The sequence below is a fragment of the Crotalus tigris genome, unplaced genomic scaffold (genome assembly GCF_016545835.1).
Source record: "Crotalus tigris isolate CLP2741 ecotype Arizona unplaced genomic scaffold, ASM1654583v1 scf7180000024439.5362192, whole genome shotgun sequence".
In the NCBI taxonomy this organism is placed as follows: Eukaryota; Metazoa; Chordata; class Lepidosauria; order Squamata; family Viperidae; genus Crotalus; species Crotalus tigris.
Genome location: NW_024100609.1, coordinates 4,678,140 through 4,705,641, shown reverse-complemented (window position 1 = coordinate 4,705,641; position 27,502 = coordinate 4,678,140). Strand labels below are relative to the sequence as shown.

The window sequence follows — 27,502 nt, the reverse complement described above, 5'->3', positions numbered from 1 at the left end:
TGAAACTAGACATATAACAGCTCCAGGCATCATGAAGTCTCAGAACAAATGCATATATCATGACAATGTCAATGTTCTGTTTGTCTTGTTCTAGGAACATGCACAGTAAACTGTTTCAGTCCATATATATTTGGCAGTAAACCGGACACCAAGCAAATTAATAAAATCTTGCAGATTTTGTGGAAATCTTGCTAATTTTATGGCAGGGGAAAGTAGATGTCTGGGTCTGATTTCATCTTAAAAGATAGCTAATGGCTTTGAAATTCTTTCTACCCAAGAATGTATAGTAGTGATGACAAAGATAATTTGTCATTCATAATTTCTCTGAATGACTTGCACTGTCATTTAAAAATCTGTGTACCTAAAACCATTTTCAAAGAACAACAGTAAAACAAGCTGTGAAAAGCAGCTAGTAAACAACAAAGGTATAAATTCATTTTTCCAATGTAGGATGGACATTGGAAAAAAACCAAAAACAGAATTACAGCATTTCCTGGGAGAAGAGGAATGTCCTTCCCTGAGGACTAAAAAACCTGAACAGATCTTAATGTCCCCTAGAGAATGTGTATGATAACTGCCTCATTTTGCTTGGCAGGGATGTCACTGAAGGGGCTGGGGATGGTCACAAAGGAGGAGGAACAGCTCGAAAGAGCTAGCCCAGACTCCAAACCATTCAACCCAAGTAGGCACAAGTACTGTAGGTGAGGAAGTAAAGACAGAAAAAATAAAGAGGAGAAGCACTCTGAGACTTCAGATTCAGAGCTGAAACTGACATACTCTGTGGTCCTTGACCTTTTGGAAAGACTGTTGGTGGAATTCATTTCATGGCCTCCTGTGTAACTGCATAGTTGTAAGCATCACAGAGACAATAATCCATCCATGAAGTTCTGAACACCTGAAATTATCCATAAGGCAAATGACCTACACACAACCTAGATCTGACAGCATCCCTCAGAATCTCTAGGAAAGCACCCATTAATGGGTTGAAGACATAGTTCAACCAAAGCCTAAAGTTTCATTGATGACAAATTTGGATAGCTAATTCAGAGTAGCATCTAGGAAGATGGGAGTAATGTGGGACAGTTCCTCTTCAAATCTCCTTTTTTAGACTACATAACTGGGCTGCCACTACTGACATATTAACCATGCCCTATCTCTGTCTAATTGTATACAGTACATGTACAATACATGATTGTATTACACTACAGGTGGACATTCACATGGGTGACATTTCATCCTACAAAGCAACACCATATGTAAAACAGCCGGTGCAATGAATCAGGGAGCAAAGCAGCAGGAGCTGCTGTGGGCTGGGGGAACGTGAAGTGGGGTCTTATAGCCATGATATTGATCTTGCAGTTATGGATCTTGCACATAGGAGGAATTCTGGCCTAATCAGGAGCCTTCGCTTTTGAGTAGAAAAGCCTTAAAAATACAGATGTGATTAAATGTAGCTTGGAATCACTGAGAGGGAGTAAGCTATGGAAAGCAGACCCTCCCTAAACTTTGGAATCCTTATCTAGTTAATACAACTAATCGGTTAGATTCCTGTCAATAAGTGAGTAGCAACAAACATACCATTCTGGTCAAGTACTGTGTCATCCTGGTTCCTTGCGCCTGACAAGAACCCTTATCATACTTGCTAAACACATCACCACCCCAAGTACAGTGAACGTACAGTAAATAAAAGTACAAGGGAGAAATAGCTCTTCCAGCATCTATCTTCTTTTCTTTTAATATAGGAAGGTAGTTATAAGAGCTGCCTTTAGATAACAGAGAAGAGGAACCTTAAGTTTCTTTTTTTCTGTTTGTTACTCTTATTTGGTGAGCATACAGCCACCTAGCATTAGCCTTCCTTGCTTCTTATTCCTGAGCATGTTCTTCATTGTCAGTTTTGCTCCAAATTCTCCAACTGAGTTGCATTATGCTACGCAACTATTTGGTTTAAGCATGTTTTACTGAATACATTACATTTGGTTGGATTCACAAGACGCTTTGAACCAAAATCAGACAAACGACATTGTAGCTTAGTCCAGTAATAATAACAACAGTATGCCACCTGATTCTCAGCAACTCTGGGTGGCTTATAATAAATTGAAGAAATTACAATAAAACCAATAAAAAGTAAAAAAAAAATATTGTAAAAGATGGCAGGTACGCTGAAGCAAGGGGGGTCTAACTTTCCAAGCCAAAGACCAGGGTAGAAAGAAAGGTCTTCATAGCCCTTCTAAGCAACAACAGAGTGAGGGCATCTAAATCTCGAGAGGAACCATGTTCCAGAAGTTAGGAGCAGGCTAATTTCCTAAATAAAGGGAACTGTAAATGGTTTACTCTTTTGAAATAATCAGGTTATAATGATCCACAGTTTTAGAAGATCCTGCACAGCTTAAAATGTAATTGATATCAGACTAGCCATTTTAGGAGTGCACAACTGTCACCAGTTGGCATCTTCTACTTTGGGAGGAGTTTTCCAGAATGTTGAGAGAAGAAAGAATCCTTCAACATCTGCAAGCTTTAAGGTACACCTTTTGCTCCTTAAGCTCCACTCAGACATTTAAAAACTACAACCCCCCCCCCCCACACACACACATAATCTCAACCCCCCTCTGAAGAAGGTCTCAGAAGGGAGACTGGGGAACACATCTGGCTTCAAGCCATACAGCACATTCTGAAATCCTACCCTCAATAATTAAGTGTCAGTGAAGGTCATTGTGGAAATATCTTGTTCAGTTTGGAATGATCAATTTTGCTACCTTTCCTTTGTTTGTTTTTTTTGTGGCAACTTCATAACTTAAAACCTAGTTACAGCTCCAGGGTAAATAAGGTAAAAAGAAGTTCAGAATTTTTCCAGGCTAATATAGATTAATACACTGTTTCTCCTTGCAGCTTCTGACTCTGCTGTTTTCTGTCCAGAAATAGTTAGTTCCAAAATGGTCACCTGACCATTCCTAGGAACAAATTAATGATTCTTTTTTAATATGTGATTATCTGCTAGGAAGTTGGAATTCCTCTTACTGTCCTAAACCAGTTTGGTGGGCATTTTCTTGCAAAATCTCTAGCAACCTTTGCTCTATAAATGACAAATGAAGCCTGTGGTTTTTTGTTTGTTTGTTTTTTTACAGATGACCAATAGCTATCTTTCCTGGTCCTTTTGAGGCTTGATGCCTCTTTCCATTGCATCCTTCCCAGGGCTGAGAGACTGGCTCAAATTCACCCAGCTAGCTTCGTCTCCCAGTCTCCTGGTTTTTAACCTCGTGCCTTAATCATTAAATCCAACTGGCTCTCTTCTTTCTATATTGCTCATAGCAAAATCACATAAAAGAACACGAACAAAATTATTCCTACTATGGCAAACCTATGATCTCACACAGTTTTCATATAGGAGAGCATTTCTTGTGTGAACAACCTTTCATAATTTGAAATCTGAATACAGTTTTACACCACAGTGAGAAACTGATCGCTGTAGTTTAGATTTAGAGCACCTTCCTGTCTGCCTTCTGGGGTAAGCCAGACAGGAAACACAGTTAGATGGGTAAAATCTTCTTTACTATAAGGCTACATTAACAGAATCTTGCAAAACTGAGAGCATAAACTTCCTGCCCACCACTTTTAGGTGCTAGGCCCATTAGGGTGGGTCCTTCCTAAGTTTGTTCCTGAGTATGAGGAAGAAATTATTATATAAATTTTACAAATTAATGTACATTTATTATGTAAATTTTATAAATTATTATACATTTATGACAGGAAGAGTCAGAAACTATAAGGAGAAACAGGATATTAAAGCTATATTAACCCAGAAAAATTCTGAACTTCATTTTGCCTATTTATCTTAAAACATGGGTGTCAAACTCGCTGACGTCTCGTGATGTATCGTGACTTTTTCACATTGCCAGAGCTGGGGTGGACGTGGCCTCCATATGATGCAACCGGCCCACGAGCTAGCAGTTTGATACCTGTGCCTTAAAACATACATAGAAATATACAAATATAAAATCTTGTTTATATAAACATTACATATAAAATCATTTTTCAATTCTCTTTGGAAGCAGAGGTTAGGGTGAATATTGAATATATATATATATAGCATGCAGATAAGCCCAGGTTCGAATCTCAGAAGAGTAAGTCTGGCTGAAGAGAGTGGAAGTGTCTTAGCGACGTTTCGACAAAGTTTCATTCGTCATCTTCAGGCTGGTGCTTTCAGCTTCGTGCTTCTAGCAGCAATATTGCTCCTAGAAGCATGAAGCCGAAAGCACCAGCCTGAAGATGACGAATGAGACTTCGTCGAAACGTCGCCAAGACACTTCCAATTTGACGCAGGAGAAAACCCGAATAACCAAAGACCTACATACAAACACCCGTGAAAACCTCAGAAAACACACACACACACACACACACACACACACACACACACACACACATGTGTATATATATATATATATATATATATATTTAGGTTGCTAAATGATGTCGCAGTTGGCGACTGCTGCTTGTGGATGGCTCTGGATTGAGCTGACACAGGCAAAAGAAAAGAAAAGAAAGAAGATTTCTTTCTCCCATACTTGGGCTGACAGGGTGCACATTCAAGGTAATATATATATATATATATATATATATATATATATATATATATATATATATATATATGTGTGTGTGTGTGTGTGTGTGTGTGTGTGTGTGTGTGTGTGTGTGTGTGTATTAAAAATTACATTAAAAATTGAAGAATAGCGATTTTTTTACTGAAATATATATATTATATTATATTATATTATATTATATAAATTCCTAAGTTTCTTCCTAAGTATAAGGTCTCCTGTTTTGGGCAGGAGATTGGAACAGAAGATCTCTGAGGTCCCTTCCATGATTCTGTTCTGTTATGAAAAATTCATGCTGCACCAATAGATTGTGCTACCGTAAGGTCCATCTCAAACCACTTATTTAGAACAAATTCTGACCTCAATGACCTTACTGCAATTTTACTTTCCTCCAAGCCATCAATGACCAGAAATGCTCACTCACAGATGAATACTACAAAGGAAATGTAATATTGCAAAATTATATGCAGTCATAAGAAGCAGAAAGAAGATAAAATGTAATTACTCACATTTGAAGTTAACCAAGGTGCCAAGAATCAGATGACATTTGTTGAGTCATTAGCGATGAAAACAATATCATTGCTGGCTTTATGTCTGATAGGAGAGATGGCATTTGAGAACTATCACTGCAATAAATATCAGTTAGAAGAGCTTAGATCACTTAGCCTTTGCTAGTCTATTCTTTAAGAATTACTGATATTCAGATGCCTTATATTAATCATGTGAACAGCAATAATTTTTGTAGAGCCTGGGAAAGAGGATGATGCCGTGCATAATGTTAAAAGAGCAGAACATCTGCATGTTTAAAATGGGTAGTCATTTCCCTGGTGCATCACAAGAGAATCCAGGAACTTTTACCTAAACAATATAAAGATAATTTGGATGTCAAAGGAAGCCCACCTTTTGCCAAGTTTTCTGTAACTTGTTCCCTTGCTCTTTCCAATAAATCTAGTTAAAGAAAAGTTTATGAAAATGTTGCTTTGGTGAAATAAAATAACATAAAATTACTTTATTTTGGTCATTGGCCAGCCTTAAGTAGCCTAAGTTAGAAATAAGATTAAAAAGAAACAAAGTAAAATGAAACAAACACAACCAACATTATAAAAACTGTAGATTTATAATGACTGGCATAAGATATGCAAGCTGCTGTTGTTAGAGTTCATTAATAAATACACTGATAATGTGAAATAGACTTGAATGATACTCATAACGATAAATGGATAACTGGATGCACAAGCCTTTGAGGCAAGGAGGTTTATTGCAGCAGGCATAAACAGGGCATCCTAGATGCAGATTTGTGTCACATAATTTTTATGGGTGTGCCTTCTCCCTGACTTTATTTCAACTTTATTTTTATCCAAGCCACCTATGACTAGATACACCCACTCAGCTTAGATTCCATGTCTTTGGCCTTTGTAAATTCCATTTTTCTATTATTATAGTTTATCTCTAAAGATGGATTGCGCTAGTAGAAAACAAGACAACGTATCCATTTCTTTAATCTTTGGGACTTTGACAGAGAATTACAGTATCTTTCTCATAAACGAATATGCCAAGGTGCCAGTTTGGATGGATAGTAGAGTTAAAAGTGAGTTGATATAAAAACTGAAGAAAAGCATACCCAGAATGCAATCCTGTCTAAGATGGAATTTCTTTGGTAAAGTGCCTCTGGGCATTGTAGTACAATGTTTTATTTGATTTTTTTTTCATATCATCCAGACATTAAGTCAAGGAAACAGCAATCAATTAATGTTGATAATAATTTATACCATGGTTTCACTCTTGAAATGAAATCGAATGTAGATCTGAGATCATCAAATATTTAAGAAAAACATACATCTGGATTGGCTTTAAAAGTATATTTTTCTTCCAGCTGGTATAATATAAATAAGAAATGTCTAACAATTTGGCCTGATCAGGAATCAAGTTGTCCATCCACCTGAATGTTTTCAGAATCCATCCCTTCTAATTATCATTCATATAAACACTGGGTGTCTAATCTACTAATTATACTTAACAGACTGATAGATCTATATTTGGGGGGCAGCTTTCTTTTGACTTTTTTTTAATATTGGCAATATTATTGCCATGTTTCTGGAAAATTGGAGACAACCATTCTAGATTATTCCAGATTACCTCTAATATTATGTAAATGGTATCCAGGAGCTTTGCCAAATTTAAGTTGCTACAACAGGGATTCTTGCAGATGTTGTTGGATTATAATGCCCATCATTTCTGATTTATTAGTTTAGTTGCCTGGGAAGATAGAATTTGGAGCCTAATAACATTCAAAGGGCTGTAAATTGTACTTTCCTATTGCACTTCCTTAGAGCGAGTTTGGTGCAGTAGTTAAGACACCAGGCTAGAAACTGGGAGACTGTGAGTTCTAGTCCTATTTTAGGAATGAAACAGCTGGATGGCCTTGGACCAGTCATCTCTCCCAGCACAAGGAAGCAGGCAAAAGCAAACCACTTCTGACAAACCTTGCCCCCCAAAAGTACAGGGACTTGCCAGGCAGTCACCAAAAAGCAGTTCCTTAAAACTGGAAGAACAGGAGAGGGGGGCTTAGCAGTAACTGCATTATTTTTCTCCCCACACCTTCCCTTAGTACCCTAAAAATATTTTCAGTAAGAATGCCAGCGTAATGCCCTTTGTGTGGGGGCATTTGTCTCTCCTTCAAATCTCATTTCAGAATCTTCTAAATTCTGGGTCTTCATCCTTTCTGAAACAAAACCACACATTCACTTTTCCCATTCAAAGGAGACTGTTCATCTCTCCTCTTCATAGATTCCTCCTCTACAACAATAACTTTCTTGCCTCCCCCCTTCCCTGCCAGATCCAACTATACACTTAAGGTAATAAGTGAGAGAATGGATCTATCTGAGTGGTGTTGAGGACATTTGGATGAATGGATTCCCATGTAGATTTCTTCTTGAGGAATATATTGCTTACGTTACTCTGCAAGTGACAAATACACCGCTTTTCCAATCATTTTGACCACATTAATAAAGTGGTTTCAGCCTAAATTGTCCCATTAGCATTCCCTTCACTGCCCAGCTTTATATACATGGGCCATTTGCTAAATGTGGTGGTTCCCTTTGGCAATTCATTTTGGGTGGCATGGTGGGGCAACTAAATGTTCCTTAATTTATTTAATTTGCAAAGGGAGAAGTGTTTGCAGGCTTTGCTGCTTCAAGTGCTAAAATAATTTGGCTGCTCCTTGAGCAGGGTCTATTGCTAACAGTTCGAGCATTGAAATGTCTGGGGTTATCCCTGACTTTAACAAAAAAACATTTTTTCTAATTGTGGTAGTCCTGCTAAAATTAAGTATTAAAAAGTTTGCTTTTAACAATGCAGGAGAGAGAAGAAAAAAATTTGCCTGCTTTCCAAGAATCTGTGAATAACAAGAGCATGGTTTTGAAATAGTGCTATTTTTCCTGCCATTTAAATAACTGGGTTGTTTTTATGGATGCTGTTATTATTTGTTGGCACCCTGTCCTTTCACACCCAGATCCTGGTGAAAACAAAAGCTCTCCACTTGATATCTTCCAGGCACATTTTATATATCCTTTCCACGTATCTACAGACTACAGGGATCGGCTTCTGAGAAATGGGAGGTGGCCCACATGAACCAATCAAAACACATCACAGCTTTGCTGAGCTATTTGAAATAGAATAGCAGAGCAGAAAAGCCTGTCCCTCTGCACTAAGCTTTTTTTTTTTTTTTTTGCACTGTGTGTTTACACACCTACCTTGAGGCTGCCTGTTTCGAAAACACTTTGGAAGAAAGTTCACACACGCAAATGTGCAAATGCAGAAAGATGGGGTGGGGGCAAAAGTAAACTTGGCTGAGACTACATCCTACTACGTCATTCAATTTGTAGTGGTTCCATAGCAAATATTTTCAGGTTTCTTATCTGACGATCACATTGTCCTGAAATTATTCCAATAATGCCTAGTTTTCGATAGAATTATCTTTGATTTATAAGAACATTCACATAATAACTAGTTTGCAAGAGGTCCCTTTCTGTACAATGGCTGCTGGAGTCTAATGGACTCTTTCCCCATTCCTGAGTGGAAGAGTGTTCTGAGAATCCTTTGAGTTGGCAGAAGCTATTACTAGGATAAAATTGATTTGCTGATGGAGCTTTGGGGATCTTTCTCCTTCCTCCCTCTCTTTCCTCTGTTCTTTACAATCATCTCCAAAAGTGACAAAACCTAACAAATTTCTATAAACGCTTTGAAATTGCCCTTGCATGGTATTGGAATAAGGAGAAAATACTGTAACAGTAGTACAGATGAGGGTAATTTAAGGATGTTTCACTTGGGAAGGGGAGATGAGATGAAAGCACCTTCTGGGGGACCCAGCAGAAAAAAAAGGTTGCCAGGGTATATTTGTGCAATAATTAGATGCAGAATGAGAGTAAATACTTGTGGCTTAGACAAAGGAAGACATATAAGCAATTTGAACTGGAAAGAGCAATACTGAGAGGTTTTTTAGGCTTTTGTAGATCAAGCATTTGAAGAACAGCACCTATGCTGAGATTTAAGATTTACAAGCACAACATTGAGTCAATAAGATGACAGACAACCATTCAGCAACTTGCTTTTGTTGCATAGGAAGGCCAGCTAATATTACAAGGAATTTTAGCATGTATAGTACAGTTCATTTAGTGACCGTTTAAATTTACACCAGTACGGTACTAAAAAAAGTGACACCACCATTTTTCTCAGTTACCGCCTTTTTTAGCATCCCCATGATCGTATGATCAAAATTCAAACGCTTGGCAACTGGTTCATATTTATGACCCTTGCTGTGTCCCAGCATCATGTGATCACATTTTGCGACCTTCTGACAAGCAAAGTCAATGGGGAAGCCAGATTCACTTAACAGCTGCAATAATAACTGTGGCAAGAAAGGTCATAAGATGGGAGAAAACTCACTTAACAAATGTCTCACTTAACAACTGCAATTTTGAGCTCAACTGTGGTCGTACGTCAAGGACTACCTGTAGAAATGCACTTGTAATGTTTTGGTTTATCCTACTAAAGGTACTGCTCCACTCCAGATTTTGAATTTGTAACCCTAAAGCTAAGGACAGACAAAACTGGTAGATTCAAAAAAGCATCAGAATCATTATAGGTGAACCTATAATATATTGATAGTACAAAGTAAAAATAAAAGATGTTTCTCTAAGTATAACTCCTAATGGTTTTCTGGACAAATCTTTATTTTTCCTGTCAACAATAATAATATTATATAATATTATATACAGTATATTGTGTTGTGTGGTGTCATGTTGTGTGAAGTTTGGTATATGGTGTATGGTATAGTATAGTCATTGCCTTCTTCCCAGTTTAGCTTGTAACTCCAGGATATCCTGATCATCTCCCAGCCAAATGATCTCCTTAGAAAAAGAAAACCTAGAAATAAATCATTTGTTCCTGCTTCATCTCTAGAAAACAGAAGATGCTGGAATCAGGTCAATACCTTGGCTTCATTGTTTCTTGGTGTTCACAAAAAGTTGATAAAAGTATTTGTTGCCTGACTAACAGGAGAAAATATTTGTCTTATGAAGATGGCTTAGAATCAGGATGAGCTGAGTGACATTTGTAAGGCAAGTTTAAATTGGTACAGTTAAAAGTTTCAACAGCTGTCAAATACGGCATGCCAGGAATTGAATAATATCATATATCAAATAGCAGGTTATGTTAACCCTCCAAATACTGTCATATCAAGTTATGAAATAAAAATATCAAATCAAATACTTAGGAGAATGATTTGGGGCAAATTAATTAGATATTAGCTATCAAGTTTCATTGACCCATTTTTAAAAACTCATGGGAGAGCATTATATTTTCTATTTTACAACTTAAATGGCAACAGAATTTTATCCTTAGAAGAGCTTTAGGTTTTTTTCTTTCTTTCCCTCCCTAATTTTTTATTCTCTTAATTCCTCCCTCCCTCCCCCCTCCCCGCTTCTTCATCTTCTATGCCATTTCAATCACAACTATCAAGCAGTGTTCATTTATGCTAGAAGGTATGTATAATTAATAATATATGTATATTTACAGAAATTCCTGACCTGTAAAAGTTCCAAAAGGAGAATTTTCTTTGGGAAGACTTTGGCGGGGAAAGCACACAGCATTTGAATGTTTAACCCAGATTGGTGGATCATCTCCACTGCAACCTTACAGCATCTCCCTAAGGTGGGTGCATATTATTATTATTCCCTCATGCAGCTAAGCACTGATAGAAGCAGAAAGATTAGAAATAATAAGTCAAATGAGACCAAGATAGAACGATTTGGGTTGGGATACAGATGATTTTTGAATCAAAAATTGTTTGATCTTGAAGCTCACTGTGTCAGACCTATTGGTCTGGTGACCTCCATATGTCTTAGACTATAAGTCCCACAATTCCCAGCATTGGTGAGAAAGTTGCATATCTCTACCATCTCTTGAACACAGTGGCATTCTCAAATCTCTAGTCTAGAAGGTTCCCAGCATACCCAGCTGCTGGGCTGCCTTTGGACCAGTTGACCTGTCAATATTGCAGTCAAGCCTATCTTAAGATCACAGTCTGCCAACCAGTTCTTTGGATGAGAGATTGCTCAGTCTCAGAGCCTCATAGGAATTTGGATTGAAATGGAAAATTTTAATCAATAATCTTGATCCTGAGGGATTATGTCTTGAAGGTACAATACAGCTAGTCTTACTGCATTGCATCTTCTGAAAACAGGCAGCACTATATGAGATTATCCCAATTTTGCTTAATTTTATTTACTTTCTTTGTGGGACTGTCACTGAGCTCATATGGGCTTTTATAGGTATGTACAAAACTGTACTGCATTGACAGTAACTTACCCAAATACTGTGAAATTTCAGTTAATAGATCTCAATACAGAGACTTTGCCCGGATTGGACGAAACATCCACAGTGATCATTTGTGTAATGATGACATAATTTGTTTTATTTGATTAATTTTGTTACCACATACAGTGGTATCGCAATATTTGACTGCTTTAAAGCTCGTCTAATTTGATAATGCATTTTGATATGAAAATGTTGTTCTGGTACTCATTGTTCATTTGGTGCTTGATGTGCTGTGATAGGAAGAGGGGAATGGCTGTAGAGAAAGGACAGGAAGTTGGCCATGCTGGGAAAGTTGCTGCAAAAGGAAGCAGGGGACAATTGCAGAGGGCGGGCAGAACATCAGCCATGATGGGAAGGTGGCTGACATAGGAAAAGGGATAGACAGGAAGTCCTTCCCCGGCTGAAACAAAGGGCCACGTGGTAAGTCATATGGTTTACTTTTGGTACTCATTTTTAGTATTCACTGCGCCTCCTGGAATCAATTAATGATGAGTACCAAGGTATCACTGTAAATTATATAAATCACTGCGATGATAAACTTTTGTATTTAACAGACATATATGAATAACAGACACTAACTTCTCCAAATGGTCTGGGAAATCAAAAGTTCATTGCATTTGACAGAAACAAAATAGCTTCCATATATGACTGTGTATTGGCATGGGGGGTGGTGGTGGAGAAAGGAGTTAGAAGGAATTGCCGTGGGGATGAGTTTACTGTTTAAGTCTCTGTCTAGAAGATGCGCTTTTAGAAAGGCTTCCCTTGCAATAAACCACAAGAGGTTACATTAGATTCACTTTTGAGGATTTATGCATAAGGAGAACTTTAACTGAAGCCTTTGCTTATTTGTGACTGTGTACACAGAGGAATAGAATAAAACAGAATTGAGCTTGAAGGGACCTTGGAGGTCTTCTAGTCCAGTCCCCTGCTTAAGCAGGAGAACCTATGCCATCTCAGACAAGTGACTGTCTAGCCCCGTGGTGGCGAACCTATAGCACGCGTGCCACAGATGGCATGCAGAGCGCTCTCTGTGGGCACGTGCACCATCACCCCAGTCCTAGGCCTTCAGCTGGATTTTATAAAACCTTTTCACTTTGGACCTCCACCACTGTGTGTAAAACAAAAAAAAAGGTTCAATCAATTTCAACTTCTCTCAGGGAAAAAAAGATCTCACAAAGTTGGAATTGATTGATTGAACTTTTTAGTCCCACCCAGTCTGCCATTACCACCACAGCCACGCCCACCCAATGGACCACGCCCACCCAATGGGTCACACCCAGCCAATGGGCCACATCTACCCAATGGGCCACACCCACCCGGCACTCGACGATACATAAGTGGGTTTTGTGCTGCAATTTGGGCACTCGGTCTCTAAAAGGTTCTCCATCACTGGTCTAGCCTCTATTTAAAAACCTCCAGTGATGGAGCACCCACGATTTCTGGAGGCAAAAGCTGTTCCACTGGTTAATTGTTCTCACTATCAGGAAGTTTCTCCTTAATTCTAGGTTGCTTCTCTCTTTGCTCAGTTTCCAATCATCGTTTCTTGTAAAGATGCATGTGGAGTGGCCTCTGCAGGGGAGACAAGGAGGGCAAATGATGAAAGCTGATTTATAAGACCCATGACAGGTTCTCAAAAACAGCTGCTTTTAACTGAATCAGTCATGAGTTATATTAGAGTCTCTTGGGTGAGTTTCAAAACAGTAGCCTTTGCAGAGCAGTCTATTATATGAGCTGGGAAGATAAAATTGTTTTTCCCCGTGGTAAATATTGGGATCCAGATACAAACAGAGTTTTGGCAGGAATATGAACAATGTGCCACTTAGATAAATCCTAGCCTTCACCTTTGACCAATCAAACAACGAGAGTTTAAAATGGCATAAACAGCACCACAGCTTTAATGGTGCAGGGGCAGTATTAGAAACAAATGTCCAATGTATTATAGGGAACTGCATACCCCAAACACTGATTTAGTGAGGGGGCGAGAGAGATGGACAGCACAGCTGTTGTTTGCATTGCTTGATGATACTTTTTGTATCATCACAGCTTCTTTTCTTAAAATATTATTTGCTTTATGTAGATCTAATTAAATGCAACTCGACAATATTTTTTGCAAGATATATGTGCTGCTCCTACGATAATGTTTCTTCTAGAATCTAGATTTTGTTTTGGTGCAAACTATAAACAATACATATTAAATATTAAGGATATAGTCTTGTGTACCCTTCCTTAGGAATAGAACCACTGAACCCTTTGCAATTTACTTCTGAGTAGAAGCACAAGCATTGAAAGTTACAGTCTTAAATAGCCAAAATGGAAAGATAAAAATATTTTTAAATATTTCATCTGAAATTTAGATTTATCAATAAATCAATTTAGATGTATCGCTGACTGCCCCTTGTTTGCCCTTTCGACTTAATTGGGTTTCAGGTTTGGAACTGCACTCTAAGATTATTCCCTTACAAAGAATCACAGTGTTGATTCTGTAGGACAAATTGTTCCCTCCCGTCCCTTCTGACCTATTACCCTTTGAGCATGTGCCACTGGAACTGAATCAGAAACTTGATCTGGCATTGCTTCTGAGCCTCCTGAACTACTGGTATAGCAAAATCTGCCTTCTATTAAGCAATCCTTTGCCTCCTTCCACACTTCATGCTACAATTGTTCCCAGTTCTATCCAGGCCCTTGTCACTCCTCTTTTTGATCGTCTGCATACTATTATGAATCTTAAACTATGATCAGTCAGCCACCTAGTGACAAAGGAAATGTATGACAATCAGGCAGCAATCATTTCAGGTGTTGGCTTGATTCTCATTGACTTTAACCTGCGTGCTCAAGGAACTCAACAAATTTCCATCAGTTGAAGAGGTTTCTAGCATGCTAAGGCTGAAGTCTATAGTTCTAAATATATACTGGGTCTTCCTCAACCATATAGTTGGGCTTTTTTTCAGTATCCTATTAGTGTTATTCAGAACTTAAAGCCTTGAAATATACAGGTAGTCCTCATTTAGCAATTGCTTTTCTTAGTGATCATTCACAGTTATAACATTGATGAGAAAGTAACTTTGCAACCAGTGCTCCCATTTACAACTTTCACAGATCTGTAAAGCAAGGAAAAGATGAAGTAAAAAGCATAAGCACAATCACAGTTTCATTGTCACTACTTCATTTAATGACTGAGTTGCTAGTCCCTAATATCATTTCTAAATGAGGACTATCTGTACAAAGTGAGAATTATGCTCTCTACCAATGCTTAAAGAACTTGGATACAGTCTTAAGGTACTATCGTTAGTGAACATCAGGCTTCAAGATCAACAACTAAATTACGATTGTATATGATGGATTATTCCTTCACTTCTAATAGAGTAAGGCAGCATATGTAGTCACTAACCTGGCTTTTAACACAGCAATAATTGCTTATATTCAGATGGTGGTTGGTTTGGTAATGGACTTCACTCTATTCTTTTTGCTCTAGTAGTAATTCCTGTCACATAGGAAGAGAAAACTGTCTGGTAAATTAAAAGATATTTTTAATTTGATGTATTCTTAATTTAATAGAATGAGATATTTTCTGTCGTGTGCAAAATATGGGAACAATATCTAAAAACATAAGACCCATGAATAAGTAGCCTAACTATGAGAGAAAACAAAAATGGAAAATTGAAAATATGCTTGGACCCATACTATCTCAGTGAAGGTGACACGGTGGCTCAGCCGTTAAGACGCTGGGTTTGTTAGCTGGAAAGCCAGCAGCCCAGGTTGGAGACCCGAGCACCATGTGATAGGATGAGCTCCCATCCTCTCCCCAGCTCCTGCCAACCTAGCAATTTAAAAGCATGTAAATGCAAGTAGATAAGTAGGTACAATTTCAGGGGGAAAGTAACAGTGCTCCGTGATGTCATACAGTATTGGCCACATGACCACAGAAATGTCTTTGGAGAGCGCTGTCTCAGTGGCCTTGAAACGTAGACAAGCACCGCTCCCTGTAGTCAGCAACAATTAGTGGAGTAAAATCCACAGGGACCTCTTTGTTTTTTAATATCTCAGTAAGATTGTATATAGATAGTATTACATTATCTCCACCACTAGCAAGACTAAGATGTGAGGTTTTTTTAATTGTTTGGATGAAAAGGATGGATCTTGAAATGTGAAGATCATCATTTAATATAATGTGGAAAGGAATTGTTTTCATTTTTTGCCATTTGAGCTTAGATCCTTTAATGTAGGGTTTTTTTTTTCAATAGAAAAATGAGAAAATAATATTATCACAGCCAAGATTCCAGAAACACATAATATTTAGTGTCAAGTGTTGGAAACAGCTCCTGCTAAAAGGATTAAATATAACAAAACAAACTGTTCAGTTCAAGATTGTTTCTGTTGAATATCACAGTTAACATTTTTATTAGTCTGATTAGGATCACTTTAAGATTTTTATCAGACATAGCACTCCCATGAGAGAGATAAAATGTTTTAGATGTTGGGGTTCTGTGCAATATCCCAAAGTCTTCCAAGAAAGGTAAAATTGACAGTACTTTTGCAGAATTTTGTGGTAAAAAACAGCAAGCTTCAAGGTCTCCAGAACATCAGCAAGCTGTGATGTTGTGCAATACAGACTATTGAAGCTGAAATGTATACCAAGGACCTGATCATTCAATATCTTTTGACAGTCATAAGTCAGTTGGTCTGTAAACTGATACAATTAAGGATGATATTGGAACCTATTTATTTGAAGAGAATGAACTAGTATTTTATGCTGCCACATCTTGAAATTTTCCAGAGAGAATTATGGACAGAAAAGGAACTACTTCCATTTAAAATGCAGTGTCGAAACTCTATTATACTAGTATGGGCAAAGTTGTTTTAATTCCAAGTTTATCGTTAACAGAGTTGTTTTGATACAAGATGGGCATCAAATAAATTTCATAAATGGAAATAATAATAAATAAAAGAGTCATTATGAAAGAGCTTTTTAGAAGCTTATGGATGAAGTTTCTGTCTGCTTGCAGAATGTACCTTTCCAGCTTTACGATAATGATATCATCTAAATATAATATATATTTCATGCAATGTGATGTATAAGATACACTCTCTATGATGTACTGTCTACATTATAAATGATAGTCCCTCATATAAATGATGAAGGTCCACATGCAAGGAAAAAGTAAGAATGACTCTTACATTGACAATGGACTCAAGTGGAAAAGTGGTGCTCTAACGAAGTCACAAAATAGAATTCTCAGCTTCAATTTCTGAGGACGCTCATGGTTGCCCATAGTTTTTGAGAGATGTTCCTTCTGTTGCAAAAGATATTTACTAAAAAATACTTGCTATACAGTCACACGGGCATTTTCATGTAAGAGTTATTCCTAAATTTCAGAGAAAAAGACTATCCTCTCAACTTTGTGAGTCAATGAGATTTGATGTCACATTCCTAGATCTAGAACCAGGGCAAAAAATATAATATGTTGACTCAGCAATTCTGCCAAGCATCTTATCTTCGATTTCTTCAGCTTTGGAATGCCTCGCTGCAAGCCTTCGTTGGGGGAAGAGCCCGTTTGCCAAGCTCACCTCCAGCGATGCTGTACTGGCAGGTGAGTGCAGAGCTGGACGCTGACTTCCCAGGCTTCAGGGTCTTCAGATGAGGCTTACCCTCTTTTTCTTGCCTTCTTCCTTGCAGCGATCCCATCCTCGTAGCCATTTTTATGTTTTGGAGTTTGCGGCATTGAAGCAAGACTCATGTTATAATCAAGTACTTCTTTATTCATTCCTCAACTCGAATCGCAACGAAGCAGGCACGCAGGCCTTTTATAGTCTCCCAAACCCAGGCAGTCCAGCCAATAGGGAAGAACCTTTTTTCACGCCTTGTGCATGCGCACAAGTCCGGCACCAGCCAGTCTGGTCCCGGGCAGCTTTTCGGTTGCCCGGGACCGTTTGCAACATTTCTGGGCCTGCTGAAATGCTTCAGCAGGCCCAGTACACAACACCTACAAATTGCCAAATCTAGCAATAATAAGGGTCTGCTTATATAGGGGTCTCAGAAGGTGAGCTGAGGACATCCTGTGTCCTGACCGAAAATCTAGAAGAGCAAGTTCGAGTATGATCATAACTTGTGAACAGATCGTGGCAGTTCAGGAATGACTGCAGACCTCTCTTACTTCTATGACCTATAGAGCTGCTTATTGGTGCTGCTACATCTGGACCTCCAGCAACAGCTGGAACACCTTTTGTCCCACTCAGTCTCTAAAAGGTTTGCCATCACTGTACTAAACCAAGCTGGCTATAATTATTGTGGGTGGCAGCAGCTGCCAAAATGGCAGTAGAGTAGGCAGCAGTCTCTGAAGCCATTTCTCTCAGGAATGTCTATCACTGAATTGTGACATGGCCCCAGGAACCATTACAGTACCTTCAACCATTTGTTTGCTGGCTATTTTAAATTACAACCACACTGGAAAAAAAAGTGATTTATGATTGGCCCTCACACTTATAACCATTGCAGCATTCCCATGGTGACAGAATTAAATTCAGGCACTTGGCAAGCATATTTGTGACATTGGCAGCATCCCAGGGTCATATGATTGCAATTTGCAACTTTCCCAGCCTGCTTCTGACAAGCAAAGTCAATGGGGGAAGATGGATTTGCTTAACAACTGCCTGATTCACTTAGGGGTTGTAATATTCACTTAGCAAAAATGAATCAAAATAGTTGTAAAATAGTTGTAAAATGGAGCATGACTTACTTAACAACCACCTTGCTTAGCAAACGGAAATTCTAATCTCAATTGTGATTGTAAGTCGAGGGCTACCTATACAACAGAGCAGCAACAGATAAAATAAATAAAAAAAGGCACTAGATGAGGAACATTTGTCCTTTCTTTTGATCAAGAGTGGGCAATCTGGACCTTGTATAATCCTGAAGAGCCTTTGATTTGGTCATCCATGACAGTTCAAAACTTTCTTCCTTCTTCTTGTCTGCTCTGTTTACTTTGACAAGTTTCAACTTTTCATCTTCAGCAAATTTAACCATGATGAAAAAATGACACACACATACAAACAATGATGGTTGCTTGACTTCAATTGAAGTCCATGAGTCATAAAAGAGCCGAGCTTGCCTACCCCTGGCTTAGTGATTAAAAACATTGTTTCTCACAATTTGAAACCAAGAAATCTAAGGTTTCATGAGATTTTTAAAAAGTGCATTTTAGAAAAATGCAACATAGGGAGCTATGAATCCAGACCTATGAGAACTAGTATGGGTTTTCAGAATGTAATCGCTGGGAATATTTAAATTTAAATTCTAAACATACAACTTTTAAAAATATTGTGATAAATAACCCCCATTTTCTCCTGTTCCGTTTGGTATTTATATAGCCTTAGGATCATATTCAACACAGGACATCTTTTACTTAAGCATTGTAAATAGAAAAATAATGTGGGGAATGCATATATAAGTGGAAGATGTGTAATTATATATGTATTTTGTTGTAGTGCATGGTTGTAAAAACTGACTGATTTTGTTATGTGTGTGTCGGTCCGCACAGACATACAAATTAGTATTTCTAGGTGGATAAACAGGCAGTTCTATCTTTTAGTAAGAACAATGTATGGGAAATGTTTGTTTCAAGCTAATTCCACTGAATTATTGTCATGAGAAATAAAATTAAGTAAATCGCTTCAGTACTTTTTTACAACTATGTAATGGATAAATTATTTATTAACAATTAATAAATTGCTTTTTATTTCAGTTTGGTGCCATCTAGAACAGCATCTTGAGTGTTGCTGTGAAACTAGACCTCAACCCAAACAATTTTTTCTTAGACTGCTAAGTTGTGAAATGACACCTGTTTATCATTGTTCCATCCCGCAACTCAGAGATCTGTATGTGGGCATTGATATAGAAGGAATTTAGAGGTTCTTTCACTTTGTCTAATATTGTGCTGCCTTTCAGGATATTTGTCCAGTCTAACAGGGTTTAAATAGAGTAGAAGAAAATCTGCTTCCAAAAATTCTTCCCAGGAATTTACTGATCCATATCAAGTTTGCAGAATCAAGGCAGCCAAATCTATGTGCCATTGAATCACCTGATGAAACCCAAGTCCAAAGGAATAATTTAATTCCCCTGTCACACTAATTCAAGACTGGCAGACTTCTGAAAGATGTTACTTAAGCTTTCCAGTGGAAAGATTTACTGTCTTTCCCAAGGAAAATATTTTTTTCTTACTTTGTTTTGCAAATTGCATCTTAGTGTACTAATACATTGTACATTGTCTATTATCTTTCTGCTTTGGGATTATTCTAAGCTTTGTTTTTCAAAAAGGTGTCACAGGAAAGGAAAGCTGAAAGCAATATCTAACAATAAATAAAATAAAACATACAGCAACAGATGCTGCTGTGATCACCGTTGTTGATGTCTGGGATAAAACACAAAAGGGAGACAGTAGATTAAATGCAGGCTTTCAGTGAAAAGCAAGTGAATAGGCCAAATATATTATGGCACAGCTGTCAGTTTGAGATGCCAAAGATAGCAAGTCATCGGTTACTGAAGTTATGATTATAATGTTCAATGTCATGGCCGCATCATTTGAATTTTCCTTCTCTTTGCCATTCTGGGTCACATACACTAAAATGACTCAGGCCATCTACAGCCATGAGGGTCAGGGTTACCTACTGAAAATATCAATTTCCTGCCATAAATTAGGATTCACCTGACCCATCAGCTCCATTTTGGCAATATTTTCAAGCCCCGACATTATTTACATTTCTGTCTTATATTTATCTTTATAGTGCCAAATCTAAAGAACATCTGAAGTGCTTCAAGTACTTGTGTGTGTGTGTGGGGGGGTGTCCTTGGTGCTCTCTGAGCTGGGTTGTTTGTTTGCAGACATTTCCTTGCCTAGCTAGATCACAACAATGCTACTGAGTGGGGTGGGGGAGGTGTAACTCACTACAACACAAGTTCTGAAAAGGATAACACAGCCCTGCATCAAAATATACCCCAGTAACAATCAAGGTATACAAATGAACAAAAGCTCTCAAAACCATGCTAAATAAATCAAAATATGCAATAACCCCAAGCCAACAAGAGTAATGAGTAATGCTAAATTCCTCTTTAGTTTCCCAGAGCGTTCTGACGTTACACAAATCTCCCCGTTGGGATTGTTTATACTTTGCTAGTTTGAGCCAATGAGGCAAAGCTCCACTTCTGTTAGTCATGGTGACCCCTTCTTCAGCCTCCCAGAATCCTCTGGTGGTATGCAAAAGTTCTTTGTGAGGTAGTTTCCAGGCCACTCGTTTGATCCAATGAGATGAAGCCCTAGTTCCCTCTCTGCAAGTTGTGGTGAGCTGCTCTTCGCTCTCCCAGAATCCTCTGACACTGTGCAAACTCACTGGTAAGGCTGCCTAGTTGGGTAATGAACTGTTGGCAAGCAAACACCCAGCTCAGAAAGCACCAGCACATTTCAACCCTGAGCTTCTTATAAAGGTAGTCCTCGATTTATAAGAGTTCACTTAGTGACAGTTCAAAGTTACAGTGGCTCTGAAAAAAAGTGACTTATGACCATTTTTCACACTTATGACCATTTTTCACACTTATGGCCATGCACCCGCATGGTCCCGTGATTTACATTCGGATGCTTGACAACTCACTCACATTTATGACAGTTGCACTGTCCCTGGGGCATGTGATTCACTTAACTGTGTTACTAATTTAACAGCTGCAGTGATTCACTTAATAATTGTGGCAAGTAAGGTCATAAAATGAGGCAAAACTCACTTAACAAATTTTTCACTTAGCACCATAAGTTTTGGGCTCAATTGTGGTCAAACGTTGAGGACTGCCGGTTTTCTCTGTTGAAAGTTCTTTCTTGCTGTGAACTTGGGAGGTGGCCTTCATACCTGAAAGGTATGAAAACGTGACACTGCGCTCTTGCTTGGGAAATGCAGAGGAGAATGGCACCATCAGGCTGGTAGGGACCCTTTGTCTTTTAATTAATTTTTTTCATTGTTTTTAATCACCATTGCCTCCATTTAAATTTTAATTTTCTTTCCTGTTTTACTATTTTACTGTACACCAGCCCGAATGCCTGTGAGGTGAATGAGTGGTTCCAAAAATGTGTGTTTGTCTGTGTGTGTGTGTGTGTGAGTGAGAGAGAGAGAGAGAGAGAGAGAGAGAGAGAGAGAGAGAGAGTAAAGATATAGGAATATCTATCATATTCCTATATCTTTACTTTAAAGATATTGTGTATTTATAGTTTTTAAAGATATTGTGTATTTATAGTTTTCACCTACCATACCACACAAAGGTAAAAAAATCTTATATCTTCACCAAATCCTTATTGCTGCTCTTTACGTATAAGTTCATCCATCATTAAGATATTTAGCAAGACTAACTCCAACAGAAGAAGACTCAATATTATTTTTGTGCTGAATCACTTATTTATCACCTGAAAATAAGCATTACAGAGCTTTGGTATCCTTTTATTCATATTCCACATACACCATGACTGTCAAATTCACATCACTATCTGTAGAAAAGTCTTCATTGTCTATTATGGACTGTACTGTTCTGATCAGACCCATCAAGAAAGATTGAAAAAGCATTTCCCAACAAGAGAAAAAATCCTACATGTATTTACTTCCCCTTCATAAATCTTAATAGAAGTAGACAACTGGGACACACTTTTTGTTGACAAAATCTATTTCATTTATCAGAGGCTTAATGAACTGAGCTAAGTGGCAAACTGTGGCTCAGATAGACAACAAAACAGGAGGAATTAAGGTGCAGGATGCATTTTAACTCACCCCAGAAATTTGTGATGCATCCAAAATGCAAACTTGCAAGTTCTTCCCATATAAAAATTCAATCTAACTAGTCTGCCGCCTCCAATAATTGTATTTAGGAACGAGGCAAGGCTTTTTAGGAGTTGCTATTATTAGACCACCAGGAGTCAGAAAACCTTGCAAACCTTTCAAATGTCATCCAAACTTCCTGCCTTTCCCTAATATAAAGGTTTGTAGGAGTGATATGGAATGAAGCTTACAACATCCAAGCAAAATATTCCTATTGTTATTTTTCAAAAAGAGTAGCAGTTCACTTTTTTTTTTTCCAGAAAGCAAGATCCATCTCAGAGCAGTGTTTAACATTTTGCTGTCTTTTAGGTATACAAAAATTGCAACACCGAGAATGAAATTATACTTTAGCTGGCCAAACATGCCTCCAAACTAATGTCTCTCTATAGTCCAACTACGTTAAGATGAGGAAAATAGTTTTTCAAGAGACAGGCTTGTCTAGTAGAATGGCACCCAATAACAATTTGAAAGAAAATGAAACAAATATATATAAGGATGCATCTTTCCTCCCTTCTCTGCTGCACTTCTATTCTTTTGCCCAGCTGAAAACTAAAGGAAGCAAAGAAACCCCTCTACCCATTTGCACCAATTCAACACAGCTTTGCTTTGAATCAGTATGGCCAGGATTGCGCTCTGAGCCTGTAATCTGCAAATGAAAAGCCAAGCTGTCCTCTAATTCCAGCATCTAATTTCTGCTCTAGGTCAGGAGGCCTTACCCAGGACCAAGGGGACTCAGTATCTTCCGATGGCATCTTGAGATGATTCTCTTCCTCCATTGCCAGAGGGTTATGCTGCCAAGGACGCTAGCACTGATTTAAGTTTCAACCTGAAACAAAAATCCTGCCTTAAAGCAACACGCCGTTGACAACAAAGATGCAGACAGAATAATTTCCCCAACGCGTCTGTTTGCTTGCTAGTTTAGCCTGCTCATGTTTTTGGAACCTTAGCCTGGAAGAGAAACATGAGCTCTGTAATCTGGTACCCGCTGGCTTGGCAGCTGACTCTTCAAGTAGCCCTGTTAAGTCATAAGCCTCCTGGAAAAGGTGTTTACGTGTCCGGAGAAAAATAACTACCAACGTCTTGCATCAGGATGAACAATTCAGATTTATTTTTTCATTAAGGGCGAGGAAGGGGATGTGGTGCAAGATGGAAGTTGATAACTGTGGTATTGTTCAAAAAAAAAAAAAAAGAACCACTGGGGTTCTACTAGACCAGGGGTAGGCAACCTTGTCTCTTTTATGACTCGTGGACTTCAACTCCCAGAATTCCTGAGCCAGCCATGCTTGGCTGGCTCAGGAATTCTGGGAGTTGAAGTCCACGAGTCATAAAAGAGACAAGGTTGCCTACCCCTGTACTAGACTATGATAAAAATTTCTAATATTTAAAAATATGATTATTCATCCAAGATGAACCTTATAAACCAGAGGGCAGCAGAAGCCATTTGGAGGTCATGTGAATCTGGTTATGGAAATTGGCAAAAATACCATTTAGCATGGGACATTGTGATGTATTTCCTATAGCCCTGACCCACTAAAAATAGTAACAGCAGCAAACAAACTTTCTTGTATAACAAGTTGTTTCAGACACGATGCTATGAACTGTTTTGTGGTTGCACAATTGTAACTCTCTGTAATAGATTTATTCTTTAACATTGTTCAAAGCTCTCGTGGTTTTGTTCCCGAAAGAAATAATCAAATTCTCCAAATTATCAAATATGGGACATTGCATTTGCATTATTTTATTTCACTGGGAGGGGAGGGGGAATCCACCAACTTCCGCTGAGCCAGATTTCATAAGTGTATCTTTGGGTTATGGTGCACAATCAATGTGGGCTCTGCTAAAAAAAAAGAAGGCAATGACCAGACTCCTTAATTTAAGTAGTGCAGGCATGGTTTTCTTTTTTTAAAACAGTGGGATTTAAAAGTGCTTATCTCTGAACAGATCTCAGTCAATATAGATGAAGTGCTTAACACTTTTTGCCACTGAAGAAATTGAATTACAAGCATGAATTACAAGCAGTGTCATGTTCCTTTACAAGAATGTTCCTGAAAATTAGACACTTTAATTTTAATTAAAACTTTTAAAAAATGAAGAACTCATTGCCCATCAAAGAGTTAGATAGGACAATCAATTTGTCCTTTTCCTGTTGTGATTCATTGCCAAGTCCTTTGACAGATGAAGTTTTCCAGCATTTAACCTTCTGATGATTCCTTATCCTCATTCCAGTGCTGATAATTGTAAATACTGTTATAAGCAGAAAAAGAATTGAACTTCAAATTGCACCGTCTGCGGAGGTGGTTCCCCTCTGCTGGTTTAACCCTAGGAAAACATCTCTGTGGCCAACTGCTGATGTTTGTGCTGTACAGTCCAACATGGGCTACTTTCAAGGCAGATACATCTCTGAATATATCCCTGAATTTTTAAACACTTTTCCATTGCATTAGAAGTTCTACCATTTTTGAAGGTTTTTAGGGAATCTGGAAAGCAAATATCTTTGAAACAAAGATCCAACAGGTCATGAGTTGTCTAACATTCAGTACTACTAAAACTCTCCTGTTTGTCTGTGTATCTTTAGTGGATGAAACAGTGTGTTGTAGGCAACAGTTATTGAATGAAGGTACTTCAAAAGAGCTAATTTATAAAATATGTCCAAAATCTAGGCCCATGACTCCTGTGGACTTGAAATCTGGCAAATTTTATAAAACATTTTATACATAAAAGTTATCATAAAGCATTTGTGACATAATACAAAATGTCATAAAACATGTCCTGTGGTCAACTGTTGATATTTGTGATATATAGTTCAATATAGGCTACTTTCAAGGTGACACATCTCTGAATATCTCCCTGAATATTTCCCTCTGTCTCTTTTCCAATGAGATTAGGTATTAAAAGCCCTGTCGTTGTTGAAGGCATTGAGGAAACTGGAAAGGAACTATCTCCTTACCAGTGTCCTATAAATGCCTCCACTTCAAAGATTATGTTGAACAAACAACGATTCTGAGACAAGGATGAGGAAAATCATTACAGTAGAATCTTCTAGAATCATCCACTCTGTCTTGCGGCCTATCCAATGTAATGAGGACGGGTTTTGCATCATCTCAGCAATAGCAAGGGGCGATTGTGGAAAATTACTAGAAGGGTAAAGGGCTAAGCGTCCATTTTCATTAAAATGGAAATATAAGGCACAATCCCTTGGACAGTTCTTTTCTGCAATTCCTACTAAGTCTGATACACACTGCCATGCTCTTCCCATTTCCCGTTCATTTCACTGGGGCTTGCAGGGGAAAAACTGCCCAGTTCATTTTTGCCTTTAGCACTTTATCCAAATCTTTTCACATAGTTGTTCACTTATCAGCTGCATTGTATACTAAGAATGGAGCATTTTCTTGTCTACTGACTTCTAATTCGACAAAAGGTTAAGAAGGCAATCTACTTCTAAATGTTGAACTATACCACCCCAAATATTTCATGACAAAATCATCTCTATAATTTATACAACCAAAACAAAGGCAAGGAGAGCCTATAAGCAATTCAGCTACAACAAGCAGCAATTCCACTCTGCTACTGACACAGAACGAACAGCTTAAACATCTTAAATTATAAAAGATACTGACATAGTCTGAAATTATAAACACAAGTGTGTCAAATAAAATAGAATTATAATACAGATATTTCAAATTTGCCTACATGTTTTGTCTACATGGTGGGTTTTTTGTTGTTGTTGTTTTTTTTTTTGAAACTTCAGCTGAACATTTAAGTTGCCCCACCATCACTATTTTCACAACTTATTTTTAGTTGGAAGAGTCTCCTTGAAGATGTTGGATGATTTCTTATCAAATATGCCGTCCTGTTAAAAAAAAGAGGGGCCTGTCTTCTTTGGCATTGGCGGTTTGAAACTCGTCTCTTAGCCGGAATTGCCACTCATCTTCCAGTTCTAGCCGGACAACAGTTTGGCGAAGGGAGTTCCTGTCTTGGCAAATGACACATAAGGTGGCCCCTGTGGGAATTATTGTTATTAGCATTTGTGTTACATATACATAACTAATAGAAGAAAATATTAGTAGCTCAGGGTTGAACTATAGAGTCCTTGGTGCTCTCTGAGCTTGGTTGTTTTCTTGCAGATGTTTCATTATCCAACTAGGTAATATCATCAGTGCTAGAAGGGAATGTGGTTAGTTCTCTTTTTATATATTAGAGGCTTGCCCAGTCAGTATTGGTCAGTATTAATTATGGAACCTAATCAAGGAACCACTAAGAACACTCCCACCAACACTGGTAGGGCCAGCCATAAACCACATAAATAGAGAGAAAACCCCCCACTCTCTTCTAGCACTGATTATGTTACCTAATTGGGTAATGAAACATCTGCAAGAAAACAACCAAGCTCAGAGAGCACCAAGGACCCCCACATATATATAACTTTCTGAGCTAAAAAAAAATCATACACAACACCCTGAACCCAAACCCCAGCTCTCAATTATGGAATCATTTAAAAGATAGTATCAGTCAAAAGGAGAAGTGCTGAAAGGACAACTTTTTAGCAATCAAGAGGCACCAAGCAATCTCTTAGAGGACGGGTGTCAAACTCGCCACATCATGTGATGTATTGTGACTTTTTTTTTGCAATACTGGAGTTGGGGTGCAACTGTCCCACGGGCCGGCAGTTTGACACCCCTGTCTTAAAGATATGCTTGTCTCCTGCTTTCTTGCCCTCTCTGCCTCATAGGATACTTTTCATAGGTGGCAAAATAATTCCTATCTCCTTCCACTTGCTGAATATAGTATTTGGAATGAGTGGGTATTAGAGCAGTCAATCCAGACATACAATGCAGGGCACCTCCTGCAGTTTACATTCCTGGGAAGGTGGGGAGATGTATGAAACTAAAGGGAAAGAGATTTGGGAGATGTAAATGAAAAGAGAGGTCTGAGGAAAAGTCACAGCCTTAGCTTTAAGGAAAAGGTTGCATATTTAGCACCAAGGAAGCAAGAACTGACAATCATAGATATGTGGTAATATTAAGAAAACCTGGTTCCAACCAATTTTCAATTATTATTAAATATTTATTTGGTTTCTTGTTGAAATAAAGAAAAGAGAAGAAAACCAAAATAATTTCCAATATAAGAAAGATTTTTTGGGAAGGGAGGGAGGGAGGGAGGGAGGGAGGAAGGAAGGAAGAAAGGAAAGAAGG

General features: G+C 38.2%; 2 protein-coding genes across 8 annotated transcripts in view; both read right to left on the bottom strand.

Annotated features, from left to right (window-relative positions):
* Positions 1–23,392, bottom strand: part of LPIN1 (lipin 1) — a 109,566-nt gene extending 86,174 nt beyond the window's left edge. The window contains exon 1 of one of the 4 annotated variants that reach the window (XM_039331940.1): positions 23,027–23,392. In XM_039331940.1, coding sequence (XP_039187874.1) covers positions 23,027–23,086 — 60 coding nt within the window. In that variant the 5' untranslated portion in view covers positions 23,087–23,392. Of the gene's footprint in view, positions 1–5,101; positions 5,122–23,026 lie in introns of those variants that run through there. The other 3 variants (XM_039331935.1, XM_039331937.1, XM_039331936.1) reach the window with 3 other exon arrangements.
* Positions 23,393–23,665: 273 nt separating this feature from the next.
* Positions 23,666–27,502, bottom strand: part of GREB1 (growth regulating estrogen receptor binding 1) — a 143,124-nt gene continuing 139,287 nt past the window's right edge. For 3 of the 4 annotated variants that reach the window (XM_039331931.1, XM_039331934.1, XM_039331933.1), the window contains one exon: positions 23,666–26,310. In XM_039331931.1, the coding sequence (XP_039187865.1) occupies positions 26,147–26,310 (164 nt within the window). In that variant the 3' untranslated portion in view covers positions 23,666–26,146. The remainder of the gene's footprint in view (positions 26,311–27,502) is intronic. The other variant, XM_039331932.1, reaches the window with a different exon arrangement.